A 14,143-nucleotide genomic window follows, 5' to 3' on the forward strand; every position below is an offset into this window, starting at 1 on the left:
CTATTTAAAAAAAAAAAAAAAATTTAATTCTTATTTACAGAATTATTTTTAAATTCTGGTTGAATTTTCAGATCATTACCTGGGATCTAAACTCAGGTTAGTCATTGAATCAATGAATATTGAATATACAAAAAAGGAATAATCTAAATCATTTTCTCTTGTAGGTTCTTCTTTATGCTTTTTTATCATTATCCTTCTTTACTATTCTATTTCTCCATACATATACATCCTTTAAGAGGAATTTAGTCTTGGCAACATATACTCTGATTTTCTAATCCCTCTATTTTTGCAACCCAATGGTGTAGCCCTTAAATATTTCCAACTATGAATTCTGTGAATCCAGCTCCATTCTTCATTCTACTAATATCTGTATCATTCCCACCTCCATTCTTTATCCTACTAATACCTGTATCTTTCCCACCTCCACTCTTCATTCTTCTAATATCTGTATCATTCCCACCTCCATTCTCTATCCTACTGATATCTGTATCCTTTCCAGCTACATTCTTTATCCTACTAATATCTGTATCCTTCCCAGCTCCATTCTTCATACTACTAATATCTGTATCCTTTCCAGCTTCATTCTTTATCCTACTAATATCTGTATCCTTTCCATCTCCATTCTTCATTCTACTGATATCTGTATCCTTTCCAGCTCCATTCTTTATATTACTAATATTTGTATCCTTTCCAGATCCATTCTTCATTCTACTAATATCTGTCTGTATTCTTTACAGCTCCATTCTTTATCCTACTAATATCGGTATCCTTTCCAGCTCCATCCTTTATCTTACTAATATATGAATCCTTCTCACCTCCATTCTTTATTCTACTAATATCTGTATCCTTTCCAGATCCATTCTTTATCCTACTAATATCTGTATCCTTCCCAGCTCCATTCCCTATCCTACTGATTTCCAGAACTGTTTTCTGTTTCTACAGAACTTGTAATATCAAGGTTGTGAGATAAAGCGAATATCTCCAGGAGCTGAAGGATTACTGCTAGGGATGGATCTAAGTATAGACTCCAAGTACCTTGTAGCATACACCAACAACAACCAGATCGTCTTCCTGGAAAACCTGACAGGACAATTCAAACTTTTCAACAATCCTTTATCAACAGAAACTATCCTTGGAGTCAAGTAAACAAAATATAAAATATGTTCATGAGATTTTAAAAAATTTAGATTTTATTGTCATACAGTGAAACCCATAAAACTGTGAAATATGAAGCAATTTTTCAGTGAACACAGGCTCATTTTGCTAAATAGTAATATTTTTAAGCTTCGGGGGGTAAAACTATTTGATTTATAACAACATGAAATGCTCATTAAATTGCTGTCATCAAATCATAGTCAGAGCAGCTTAGATATGATTCATAGAGCAAATTACTCGTACTTTGACTAGATCTGAAATCAAACCAAGTTTCCAACCTCCAGATTTTTTGTCTAATGAATGCACTTCGACTGTGATCTGAAATCTAACCTTGTAGCTACGATCTCAAATCATATTCAAAGTCAAAGCAAGTTACAGCTCCTTTAAGGAATCATACTTGTTTAGGATGAAAAAGAATGCTTTTGCCGTGTACGGGGCATTCACATGCGTATTCTTTAACCTTTCTTGTCAAGAGTTAGAAAGGAACAAAGTTCGAAAGATTTTTTATCAAGTTTTTTTAGCCTTTCAAATGAAATTAAACTCACAAAAAGTGAATTAAAAAGATGTAAAAAAAGGTAGAAAAGTGAGTCTTACTTATAAATCTTTTCAACTTCGGACCTATGGTTGAAGGAGAGTACTGGAGAATGAAAACATGCACATTTTGGAAGTTTCCTTTGTCTCCGAGTCTGATTCCTATGTGGTGTGGTGGACAGGATCAGAATCGGATCCAAGAATGAGGTTGACTTGTAGAAGAGATCAGAGTATCTCCAGTCTTGGGTTCCACTCCGTGTACTGTATGAGTGTAGATATGAGAACCCTGTACTGTTGTGATGACCTGGAGAATTACAATATAAACCAATTTATCTTGGACGGAAATGATTGGAAACATATTAAATATTTTAGGTAAAGCACTGAAAAATATATACTTTTTTACAATATCTGATTACTGAAATGCTTATTTTTCAGTTGTGAGGACGAACTTATTATGATATCTTTGGAGAAAGAAGAAACCGTCCTAACCGCAGCGTTCAATTCAGGATTTATTCTTTTCAACCTGTTTAAGGAGACAGACCCATTGATTCTTCGATTTCCAAAGGGTGTGAATAATCTAAGAATCCGAAACCAGTTTGCGAGTAGATGTGCTCTGTTTGAAAACCTAGCAGTTTGTGCTCTCCGGCGGGATATTTATATTTGGAACCTGGACACAGGTTCATAAAAATATCAACATTTTAACTATTAATTCAAAAAAAATTATGTTGGGTGAAAGACGACTTTTTAAATTGATTTTATTTTTGCTTTTAATTATCATTTAGTTTAAAAATTAAATGGTTTGAATTGAAAATTGAGTCTTTGCCAAAGACACTAATTTTCTATTCCCTATATCTTTGTAAACTGATTGTGTAAACCTTTGATATTCCAAACTTAGATTATTTGATCTCAAAGAATTCATAGTTTGAAATATCTAAGGTCTATGACATCCGTTTGGAAAGAAAATTAGAAAATCGGAGTTTGTGGCAAATATTCAATTCCTGTAAGGTTTGCTGGAGAATGTTCTAAGTGCTCATGTTGGACGCATTCTGGGGATGTTTCCTTTGCATCAAGCGGAGAAAGACTTAGTAATAACTTTCTCCGGAGATAGAACCATCAAGGTTAGAATAATTTCTAACTCCGGAGACAGAAGTATCTGGGTTAGACACTACTCAAATATTAGGGTTTTCGGATTTATCAAATTGTACAAAAATCTGATTGTATATTTTTACTTGACCAAATATTTTTTAATTCACATTGAGAACTAAATCTAACATGTACATCCAAGAAAAATGTATAGCTTTATGCGCATAAAGAAATATGTGCATAAAGCACATTTCAGCTTCTCCCATGGTCAGCTTTAGTGCTAGCATGTTTGTAAATTATCTTGAAGTCATGATAAACAAGTTCACCATTTTAATCAGAATATATCTTTAAGGGTTTTTAAATGAGAAGCAAAGAAAAAAATTATTTTACCTATTTTTAGCCCGAAAAAGCCATAATTTTAACAATTATGGGTTGATTTTATAAAAATTAAGAGAAACCAAGTAGAACCATTTAATAAACAAATTACCAAATCTGTTTATCATGATTGTAAGAAAATTCATTGATGTTTTAGAAAGATCAATCTCTAAATCTGACCATGGGAGAAACTGAAATGTGCTTTTTGCAAATATTTGTCTATGCGCACTGAACTGCATAACCGACAAATCAAGCCAATTTTTGCTTTTGTATTTCGTTAGATTTTGTTCTCAATGTGAATTAACTAATAATTGGTCAAGTAACAATAAAAAATGATCGCTTTTTTGTACAATTTGATAAATCTGAAAGATCTAATATTTGAGTAGTGTAGAATAACTCCAACTCTGGAAACAACATTATCCAGTAGAATTTTTTTTACATTTTTTGCTGATCCTTATCTTGTGTAGGTTTGGGACCTGGAACTACGGAACGAGGAAACCCATGAACTTCACAGCCAGGATTTGGCTTCCAGGATCATACATGTTCCAGATACAGGGTATGGTTTTTACTCTGCTTATAAGGAAACAGGATAAAACGTTCAGAATACAAAGTGAATTTTTTAAGTTTGGTATAACATATCTCAAAGAGATTATTCTCAAAACTTGATTATCACACCTAGTATATTCTTTAAAGATTAAACATGGTTAACGTATTCTCTTTCTCCAGGACGAATGTGTTTACTGAAACTAGAAACTGTGTATGTATCTGGGATTCTAAAACAGGACGTATTCTCAGAAAGATTTCAGAGTCTCCACTTGGTGCAGTCATTACACAGTCAGTTATTTCTAGGTTCAATCTGTATTTTTTTTAAGCAAAATATTAATTTGATATTTTGAGGCCGCAAATAAAGAGCTTAGTCTCGAGTCTTAATTCCTTAGTCTCAACTTTAATATTCAAAGTGAGGTCCGACTAGTCGAAGTGATTTGCTGGTTTAGAATTAGACTCAACTTGAGACTTTTTATTATTTAAATCATGCAGTCTCTGAACATGTAAACCCGAGTCTAGTTGGGATTATATAATTTTGGGTTCGGGTGGTTTAAAACATGTTTAGGAGAGAAAACCTCCTTTTAACAAGTGAATCCTTGTGTTTAGGAACGGAGACCTCCTTGTAACAAGTGAATCCTCCTGCCTGTGTATCTGGAACCTGAAAACTTATAAACTCCTTCTAAAGGAGTTTCTGCCAGACATAATACAGTTCATTCTCTGGGACCTGGACAGGAAACTTATCATTCTTTCACAGGTTTAACAGAATTTAACATACTGGGTGTCCCACGAAGCATGACAGTAGCTAGACGACTTACAGGTCGTCTTAGATCTTTGAAATTATTGCAGCATTCGTTCGCAAACCTACTTTTACATGCCTGATTCTTGAAACAATAATCACATTCACAAAATTGAAAACTGAACAAAATTCTATTTGGAAATGCCTAGGGGTGTTCGTGATTATAAGCGCTAGCATTATACTTCTAAATTAGGTTTACGAATAAAATTCAACAAATTATTTCATGTTTCGTGGAACACCCTGTATCTAAAAAATTATTATTTCTAAATTTGTTATTTGTTTGATCAGGAGAGTGCTGGATCGCTTACAAGGATAATAATCCAGTGTAGGACACTTCCTAAAGGATCTTCTGTATACAAGACGAGTGTTGGAGCACTGAAACCTAAACCTGGATCCTTGACCTGCTCTGAACTCTGGTTGGTAGTTTTAGGTTACGAGAACCAGCTTCAAAATATCTCAGGTAGCAAATTTATGCACGGAGAAATTAGTCCTAGCTTTAATATTACCTTATAGTGTTCCACACCGCTACTGGAGATTGTCTTTACACCCTGAACCCTAAGGGTCTTCTCACCAAGGATGTTCTCCGTCTAGTTCCAGTTCAGAGTAAACCCTACTCCATTGGTATAATAAACTCAGAGAAAGGAGCAATCCTAGACATCAAAAACAGGTGAGAGGATGGATTTGAAAGAAGTTTTCGGTTCTGGTCCATATGTGTTTATGTTAAGAAAGATTTAACTTCTTTCTTTTCTAAATATACAGAAGTAGAAATTAAGCAAGTTGAACATTGTTATTTTTTTCTTTTTTTTAAACATACATTTTGATATTTAACATTCGGAATACTTCTAATTTTTAACATTTTGACATTTTGGTCCTTAAATATTTTATATTTTGACTTTTTGATATTGTTGACAGAAGAAACAACAAAACTTATCCTGGTTGGAATGGATCTACGACAAGTGATGGAAAGATCGGAGTCAGGAAAATAATTATTTTTAAGTTTTTTAAAAGAAATCTAAAAAATCGCTAGAAAAAAATCCTTCCCGCTCTTCTCGCATAGTTAAGATTTTCAGCTTCTAGTTTTTGTGTGCAAAATATTTCATTTAACACTTTAAATATTCAAGGATAAAAAGTAAATTTTTACTAGCTCATAAAAGAGGGGGATGAAAATTAATTGCTATACCTTCTTCTATATATATACTTTGCTTTTCTGTCTGATTGTTTGTATCCCATAAACGTCAAAACGGCTGAACCGATCGGGCCTAAATTTTTGTGGGACCTCACAAGACCCGAGGAAAGGTTTAAAGATGATCAAAATTTCAAAACTTTCCCTCCAAAACAAAATTCGATTTTCCTTAAATTTTGAAAATCCGCGAAATTTTTTTGTTTTTGTTCTATACAACGTATTCTAAGAAAAAATGTTTATAATTGAAATAGAAGATAGGCGCGAAGCGCCGCGAAAACCTAGTAATATATAAAGGAATAATCTCTGTTTGTCTGTCAGTTTGATGTCCGATCATAACTCATGAATACTTTGACCGATTTTCCTTAAATTTTGCTTGGGAAACTAGATAGGTACGTTTTTAGCTTTGTTTAAATATTCTAGGCTGAGTGGGCTGACTGACTCAAACTCTCATAATAAACTGTAGTTTAGACTTTTTTGAGATTAGGATCATTCAATTCATCCAAAGAAGACGACCTTAGAGTTGTACAAAGGGGAGGGGGTCGCTCAGCCCTCTGGATCAGTAAATTCCTGTTTAAGGCCCGTGGACGACCTATCATTCACTTTTTATCAAGAAATCTTTGGTAAATCGCACTGCTTTTGCGTTCTTTTTATTAATTTAGAAAGAATATAAAAATATTTGGTATTAGTGCACCCTGCAGAGGAGGATTAGGTTTGCTTGATATGAAAACCGGAAATATTTTCAGGACTCTGATTGGTGAGAAAGCTTTAGTAATTTTTCTTAAAATAAAATATACAATATTTTTCTTTGGAACTTTTACATGTATTTATCTTCAACTTATTCATCTATGATTTTTCTGAGCAAAAAGAGATATTTTTTTCAAATTTGTAAATAAAACGGTGAGAACCACAAAACTGTGGAATCTTTGTCGCCTTTGTCCTAACTTGAGAAATGACCTGAGAAATGTCGCAAAGAATTTTATAATTTACATTTTTTCAATTAATAATCGTTCTCCTTAAATCTATTTAATTGAAATATTTTGTTATTATTACTAACATTAGGTGGAAAAAATAATCAAAACAGCCAAGAGCTATTTTCCACCTAATTGCTTTATACTTGTACTGTTAATATAATCATCAATTTTGTGATTGTAAACTCTATCTGTATACAGATACATTTATTTTAGCAATAAACGTTATCTTATCTTATCTTATCTAACTTTTGGGCAAAATACGATTGCAAATTAGAAAATATTCTTAGCGTCAATTAACAATTAAAAGAGGAAAGAAGACGACAAGAATGTCACAGTTATCTGGTTTTTACTTTACTTTAGGTAGTTTTAGGTTTTCAGCATTAAGTTTAAATATAGAACGGAGGTAGGCGATTATATCAATATAGTGAAGACGACTTTCGATTTTATATCAAGCTTTTCACCAGCATGGATTAAAAAAAAAAACATGGAAACAAAGAGAAGTTGTCATTTAAAAAAGCTTCTCTTTAATTACTTGTAAACTTGTAATTAAAAAGGCGTTTAAACAATTAAAACTTTAATAAAAAGTCGTCTTCGTTATATTGATATAATGGCTTACCACCGTATTAAAGATGCTATTTTAATAGAACGAAAGAACGATGGTCTCCATCAAGTTCTCAGTTTCCTGGATCCAACGGAGAATATTGCAATCTACTATTCTCCAGCTCTTCTCTCCATCCAGATATTTAGGTATACATGAGTGATCTCTGAGTTGTGTCTAACAGAAATTGTCGTGTTTTAATAAAGGAAGACTTGCTGTGTTTTTTCTTCTTCAAATATTTACTTACTCTTATAAGAAATAAATCAAACCCTGTTCCAACTGAACAATATTGCAAGACGACATTACAACCAGGAGTAGAATTAGGATTAGAGGGTAGAATTGCAGGAGTAGAGAGTTGAACAAGGAGTAGAACCTGGAGTAGAGGGTTGGAACCAGGGGTAGAGGGTAGAACCAGGATTAGGGGTCAGAACCAGGAGTAGAGGGTAGAACCAGGAATAGAGGGTTGAACCAGGAGTAGAGGTTAGAACCAGGAGTAGAGGGTAGAACAAAGGTTAAAGGGTAGAACCTGGAGTAGAGGGTAGAACCAGGAGTAGAGGGTAGAACCAGGAGTAGAGGGTAGAACCAGGGGTAGAGGGTAGAACAAAAGATAGCTGGTAGAACCAAGAGTAGAGGGTAGAACCAGGAGTAGAGGGTGAACCAGGATTAGAGGGTAGAACCTTGAGTAGAGGGTAGAACCAGGAGTAGAGGGTAGAACCAGGGGTAGAGGGTAGAACCAAAGATAGCTGGTAGAACCAAGAGTAGAGGGTAGAACCAGGAGTAGAGGGTAGAACCAGGAGTAGAGGGTGAACCAGGAATATGAAATTTTGAAAGTAATAAACGACTTCTCTTGCGTGGCAGGTTCAAGTTAAAGAGAAGTGGTTAACTATGTAAACTTCTAGCTGTTTACTGAATCTGATCCCCGGATTGGAAGAATTAATAATCATATTTTTTAGGTTATCAGATGGATTAAGGATAGCCAACTACTCCGAACCGGTAAAAATAAATAATCATTTTGAATTTGAGAAAAATGTTACAGGTTAATTAATCATAATTAGAAAACTTGTTACTGTATATATTTCCAGAGAGGAATCGACTGTTTATCTGTCAGCAAAGACGGACAGTCTTTATTTTACTCCAGTAAGGACGGAAAACTTGTCAGGAAAACAAATCTAGCTCACCTGTCCCCAAACCCAGACCTACCTAACGATTGATAAACTTGACCGAGGATTTAGATATGATCAGGGGGGGGGGGGGTTAACTGAGTTCATGAGTATTGTATTGTTAAAGAAATTTCTTGCGGGGGCTTTCCATGGAACGCCCAATGCTCCCTGCTCTAGGGCTAGAAAGGTTCAATATTGGCAGATAGGAGGGTAGGGAGGGAAGGGGGGGGGGAGATTAATCATACGGTCAGTCACAAAGTTATAAACCAAGGCTGGCAATAAAGATTCTCTGGGTTCTATATCTAACTAATAATGGAAGTATGGATAGATTCCTAGTCTCTAAGTTGCAAGAATATCTAACTTTAAGACTTGGATAAATGAAGGTAGAATGAAGGGAAAATGAGCTAGATTTGAACTGCTTAGGTTGAAAATATGTTTGGGATGAGATTAACGACAACAAGATCTGGAAGTTGCAATGAAACTACAATAAAATGTAAATAAAAAACTTTATGGTTTATAAATATGTATAATTCATAATAAATGATGTTAACTTGCGATTATTAATAAATAAATATCCATCTCAATCACGTCAATCGGTTCTTGGCATTTAAAAAAGGTTGGTTTAATCTTTAACAATGTTTCTTGCAATAAGCTCCTTCATTATCTCATTAGTTCCACCGTAGATTGTCTGAACTCTAGCATCAGCATAGGCCTTGGCAATATTAGTCTCCCACATGAATCCCCATCCTCCATGGAGCTGAAGACAATCCCCAGCAACCTTGTTCTCAAGATCAGTTGCCCAGTATTTAGCCATACTAGCCATCTCTCCACATAGTTTCTTATGTTCATGTAACTCCATACATTGATCTATAAATGCTCTACACACTGCTATAGAGGTCTTGAGTTCTGCTAGTTTATGTTGAACAGTTTGAAGATCAGATACATGACGACCAAAAGCTTTCCTCTGCTTCACCCAGGTTCGAGTATCTTCAAAAATAGCTTCACAGTGAGCAGCAGAATGCGCAGCAATGATTAAGCGCTCCTGGGGTAGCTGCTCCATGAGATGATAGAAACCTGAGTTCTCCTTACCTAGCAGAGCACTTGCTGGAACACGAACATCCTCAAAGAATAGTTCAGCTGTATCCTGACCCTTAAGTCCAAGTTTCTTGAGTTTTCTACCTTTGTGAAATCCAGGTGTGTCAGCATCTACTAGGAATAAAGAAACTCCATGCGCAGCTCTCTTAGCATCCATCTTAGTTTTAGCAACAACTACGCATAAATCTGTGAGCCAACCATTAGTGATATAGATCTTACTCCCATTTATTATCCAATCTGATCCGTCCTTCTTAGCATTGGTTCTGATACCCTGGAGATCAGAACCTGCATCAGGTTCCGTCATTCCTATAGATCCTATACAATCTCCAGCAGTCATAGCTGGGATATAACGATCCTGTTGTTCCTTGGTTCCGTAGTGAGTAAGATATGGCATAACTATGGTCGAGTGAACAGCCATAGCAGGGCTAGCACAGTGGGCATAGGACATCTCTTCAGCTACAATTGCCTCATCAAGGAAGGTTCCTCCTATTCCTCCGACCTCAGCAGGAGTAGAGACTCCAAGTAATCCCTGAGTTCCCATCTCCTTCCAGATCTCTCTGCTCGGTTGTCCGTTCTCTTCAAACGGAACCTGGAGCGGAGCTAATTTCTCTCGCATGAACCTGCGAACTATCTCACGAAACATATCGTTTTCTGTTGAAAATATGGACCTAGAACCGATCTCAAGCATGTTTCCAAGCTGAGCTGCTGCAGGTCTCATCCCTATTCCGGGTTCTCCTTCGTCAACAACTCCTGCTTTTTGTCTTTCAACAGAGTTTAAACTCAGACCCCGAGCTAGGACTGTAATAGGGGAACCCCGGAGTAATCCTGTGCACTTTGAGAGCATCATTGTCGATTTTTACTTTTAATTAACTCTCTCAAACCTGCAGGTTTCACTTGTATCTCGTATAACAGATTTCCTAATCCCCTTCCTTGTTTTAAATCAGCTGATACCTGGCTCCAGGGTACGACGGGAGTAGAGAGAGAGAGAGAGAGACTGATATTGAAGCCTGTCAGCTGAGAGTTAAAGTCAACTGTCCAGTCCGTGAGTTTAGTATCAATATTCACTCACTATCACCAGTCCCCAATCCTACAACCTAGCACGGATAGAGTACTTAGTGTTAAAGAGTAAGGGAAGCCGAGGAAAGGAGAAACCGAGCCCCGGCCACGGTGGTAAGGAGGAGAGCAGCCAGGGATGAGGAGGATGAGGATAGCGAGGAGGAACCTAAGGTTGAAGTTAAAACCAAGAGCAAGAAGAAACTGGATAATTTCTTCACGATGGAGTCGGCTAATCTACAGGAGGAAAGATTGAATGAGAGAATGTCACTCAGGGTAAGAAATTTTTATTTTTATATTTTGTTGCCTGTGTGGCTAGAGTAATGCCTGTGTGGCTGAGTTTATTGCCTGTGTGGCTGATTTATTGCCTGTGTGGCTGATTTATTGCCTGTGTGGCTGATTTATTGCCTGTGTGGCTGATTTCTTGCCTGTGTGGCTAGAATATTGCCTGTGTGGCTAGTTTTTTGGCCTGCGTGGCTAGAATATGGCCTGTGTGGCAGATTTATTGTTTGTATAGCTAGTTTATTGCCTGTGTGGCTAGAATATGGCCTGTGTGGCTTGTGTATTGCCTGTGTGGCTAGTTTTTTTTTATCTGATGCTGACTCATTGCCTGTGTGGCTAGTTTTTATCTGATGCTGACTCATTGCTTGTGTGGCCAGAATATTGCCTGTGTGGCAGATTTAATGATTATATGGCTAGTTTATTGCCTGTACGACAGATTTATTGCCTGTGTGGCTAGTTATATTGCATGTGTGGCTAGTTTTTTGACCGTGTGATTGGTTTTATTGACTGTGGGGCTAGTTCATTGTAGTTTATGGTTAAAGAGTTGTTTATGATTAAAATCTTAAGTATTTTAAGTTCGTAGTAAGCAATTATTTTATTTCTTTTTTAACTTGAAAACTTGTTATAAATCTTCTTATTTTTAATTTTTATTTTTTATTTTTGTTTGAACTTATTCTAATTATTGGGTGTTTATTCAGGATTTCAGGCGTTTATAGTTCGGAATGAGTAACTAATTTTATTGCTTTTTTAGCTTGAAAAACTTATCAATTTTATTAATTTTGCTTTTTTATTACTTTTTGAACTTAATGTTATTTTTGGGTTTATTCAGGGTTTAAGGCGTTTGTTAGTTAGTAATAAGTAAATTTATTTATTTTTAAGCTTGAAAATTTTTTTTAAGTTCCATAATTTTATTTTTTAAACTTATTTTTATCTTTTGTGTTTATTCAGGAATATAAACCTATTACTCCTGCGAATAAACTCTTCCAGAAGATAGCGCTTGATATACAGACTGCGAAGGAATATATGCAGAATGTAGGTAGAGCCCTAAAAAGGAGAGAAGAAGAGGAAGTCAAAGGAGTACAATCCGCAGTAAGGATACTAACAGAGACTCAAAAATACATAAACATTGTGTTCTCCAAGGATGTAGAGTTGGCGGCCTCCTTCGCAGGAGAAAGCTCAAGCTTGGCTCTTACGGAAACAGAAAACAAGAAGTTAGAGAGGTTGGATAAAGAGAGAGAGAAGAAGAACAATGCTGGATCTCAGTTCAAGAAACCTAAGATTGATAAATCTAACATCAAGTGCTACGCCTGTGGTGATTATGGTCATTATGCCGGAAGTTTGGAATGCGTTTATACAGTGAGACAGTATACAGAAGCTGGAGAACCTCTGAAGACTGCGGCCAAGGGACAACAAGCGATAGGCTGGACTAGATGAGGCAGTTCGACGGATCAAGCTTCCAAAATCTATAGTCTGATATCCGAGCTGGAAACGAGGTTCCAAATAGATAATTCTGTAGATATTCATTCTGAAAACTCTTATAAGTTTAATAAAGAAATTTTGAAAGCCGATCCGTGGGTTTTAAATGTCTTGGAAAAAGGATTAATAATTCCTTTTAGAGTATATGAGTATTTTGAAAAGAACAATAAATCGGCTTTAANTAGTTAAATTAAATATAATTAAATATATTTTATTATAAAAAGTGTTCAATGTTTGCGTTAGGGTTCGTCCTATATTTATATATTTCATAATAAAAAATATAAATATGTATAGCTTTCACCTAAAAACAAAGAGATTCATGATGTAAAGGCAAGCCAAGGCAATAACATGCATTAATGTATTTCAGAGGAAGTGGAATCAAGACTGAAAATGGGAAGAATAATGGGATCGATTGATATCTGAGAAACCTGGAAACAGGGCGGGTTGGAGATACAGTAGGTTTAGATAAAGGAGAGGAGAGGATAACGAAGGAGATCTTTCATTTTCCCATTCAGTTTTGTTTCTACGAGAAAATGGCTGTCATATCTCTGAGAAAGTCGGTAAAACATTTTTAACCTAGTGGGAAATAATTTACAGATGTTAAATAATGTATGTAAAAAATATAAACACACTCTTTTTTATTAAATTAACGTATTCTATAGATAAAAATCAAATTACTCTTATCTTTAGACTTGTCAGTTGTTCCAGCAGGGCGGAGCAAGGTTTGATCCGCTCCGAGTTCTTAGCTCAAGGTTCGAGTCAACAGAACCAAACTTTGGTATTATGTTCGACATTGACGGAGTAATTGTTCGAGGACGAACCGTTCTACCGTTTGCTCCAGAGGCCTTCAGTAAACTTTTTGATCAGAAAACTCAACAATTCAAGGGATGATATTTTTATGATCTGTTATTTAAATATTTAAGATTTAATATAAAAAATGTGTTTGTCCATTTCCACGACGGATTCTCCTATTCGGTTTTGTTTAATGTTTAAACTTTAATTGAGAAAGTATGACAGAGACCCAAGATTTATATTAAATTGATTATTTCTTACTTACAAAATATTTTTATACTTGATTTTATATCTCAAGTATATATAATTTAATTTGATACGAGCAATCGATCAATTCAATAATCAATCAAATCAAATGATAATATCCCTACTCCAGATTCCCTCTGTTTTTGTGACGAACGCCGGGAACTCCATCCGGCAGGAGAAGGCAGATAAACTCTCAGAGTGGTTGAATATACCTATAACAGAGGACCAGGTGGGACAGAGAGAAAATAACTATATAGTAAGACCCAAAAAATTGTAGAACAATAAGACTCAAGTTATGATTTTGAATACATGATACAATAACAATTATTTGGTGCAGGCAGACTTATATCACTTAACAAGTTGATTTTCTAGCTACTGGTAACAATATTTGATTTATAATACCATTATTATACAGAAAATTCATTAAATGACTTCTTCCCATGGGGGGTGATAGTTTTCTACCAGTGTGCTCGGTTAGCTTTACAGTACACTTACAACTGTTTACTGTTTATAAATAATACCAGTGTGCTCGGTTAGCTTTACAGTACACTTACAACTGTTTACTATTAATAAATAATACCAGTGTGCTCGGTTAGCTTTACAGCACACTTACAACTGTTTACTATTAATAAATAATACCAGTGTGCTCGGTTAGCTTTACAGTACACTTACAACTGTTTACTGTTAATAAATAATGCCAGTGTGCTCGGTTAGCTTTACAGTACACTTACAACTGTTTACTATTAATAAATAATGCCAGTGTGCTCGGTTAGCTTTACAGTACACTTACAACTGTTTACT

General features: G+C 35.4%; 3 protein-coding genes and 1 pseudogene across 6 annotated transcripts in view; 3 read left to right on the forward strand and 1 right to left on the reverse strand.

Moving 5' to 3' along the window:
* Positions 1–1,663: 1,663 nt before the first annotated feature.
* Positions 1,664–8,449, forward strand: LOC111695620 (uncharacterized). Its single transcript, XM_023465002.1, has 13 exons — positions 1,664–2,058; positions 2,122–2,363; positions 2,692–2,804; positions 3,612–3,700; positions 3,871–3,993; positions 4,297–4,444; positions 4,775–4,946; positions 5,000–5,153; positions 5,399–5,482; positions 6,356–6,423; positions 7,285–7,387; positions 8,192–8,231; positions 8,321–8,449. The coding sequence occupies exons 1-13, from the start codon at positions 1,808–1,810 to the stop codon at positions 8,447–8,449; spliced, it is 1,716 nt and encodes a 571-aa protein (XP_023320770.1). The 5' UTR covers positions 1,664–1,807.
* A 441-nt stretch (positions 8,450–8,890) lies between these two features.
* Positions 8,891–10,594, reverse strand: LOC111695610 (long-chain specific acyl-CoA dehydrogenase, mitochondrial pseudogene; annotated as a pseudogene).
* Positions 10,595–10,618: 24 nt separating this feature from the next.
* Positions 10,619–12,396, forward strand: LOC111695612 (uncharacterized). Its single transcript, XM_023464990.1, has 2 exons — positions 10,619–10,822; positions 11,777–12,396. The coding sequence occupies exons 1-2, from the start codon at positions 10,769–10,771 to the stop codon at positions 12,260–12,262; spliced, it is 540 nt and encodes a 179-aa protein (XP_023320758.1). The 5' UTR covers positions 10,619–10,768; the 3' UTR covers positions 12,263–12,396.
* A 255-nt stretch (positions 12,397–12,651) lies between these two features.
* LOC111695611 (haloacid dehalogenase-like hydrolase domain-containing 5) overlaps positions 12,652–14,143 on the forward strand; it is a 7,594-nt gene continuing 6,102 nt past the window's right edge. For all 4 annotated transcript variants that reach the window (XR_002763904.1, XR_002763905.1, XM_023464988.1 and 1 more), the window contains exons 1-3: positions 12,652–12,864; positions 12,995–13,189; positions 13,473–13,571. Coding sequence is in view for 2 of the 4 variants with exons in the window: in XM_023464988.1 (XP_023320756.1) it covers positions 12,838–12,864; positions 12,995–13,189; positions 13,473–13,571 (321 nt within the window). In the remaining 2 variants the exon portion in view is untranslated. The remainder of the gene's footprint in view (positions 12,865–12,994; positions 13,190–13,472; positions 13,572–14,143) is intronic.

This window comes from Eurytemora carolleeae, unplaced genomic scaffold (assembly GCF_000591075.1).
Source record: "Eurytemora carolleeae unplaced genomic scaffold, Eaff_2.0 scaffold224, whole genome shotgun sequence".
Taxonomy (NCBI): Eukaryota; Metazoa; Arthropoda; class Copepoda; order Calanoida; family Temoridae; genus Eurytemora; species Eurytemora carolleeae.

Excerpts from the sequence above, each read along its gene's own strand:
- LOC111695620 (XM_023465002.1), top strand. The coding sequence starts at position 1,808 with ATGCACATTTTGGAAGTTTCCTTTGTCTCCGAGTCTGATTCCTATGTG. Across the intron at positions 2,364-2,691 it reads TATTTGGAACCTGGACACAG|GTTTGCTGGAGAATGTTCTA; the intron begins GTTCATAAAAAT and ends AATTCCTGTAAG. Across the intron at positions 4,947-4,999 it reads CCAGCTTCAAAATATCTCAG|TGTTCCACACCGCTACTGGA; the intron begins GTAGCAAATTTA and ends ATTACCTTATAG.
- LOC111695612 (XM_023464990.1), top strand. The coding sequence starts at position 10,769 with ATGGAGTCGGCTAATCTACAGGAGGAAAGATTGAATGAGAGAATGTCA. Across the intron at positions 10,823-11,776 it reads ATGAGAGAATGTCACTCAGG|GAATATAAACCTATTACTCC; the intron begins GTAAGAAATTTT and ends GTGTTTATTCAG.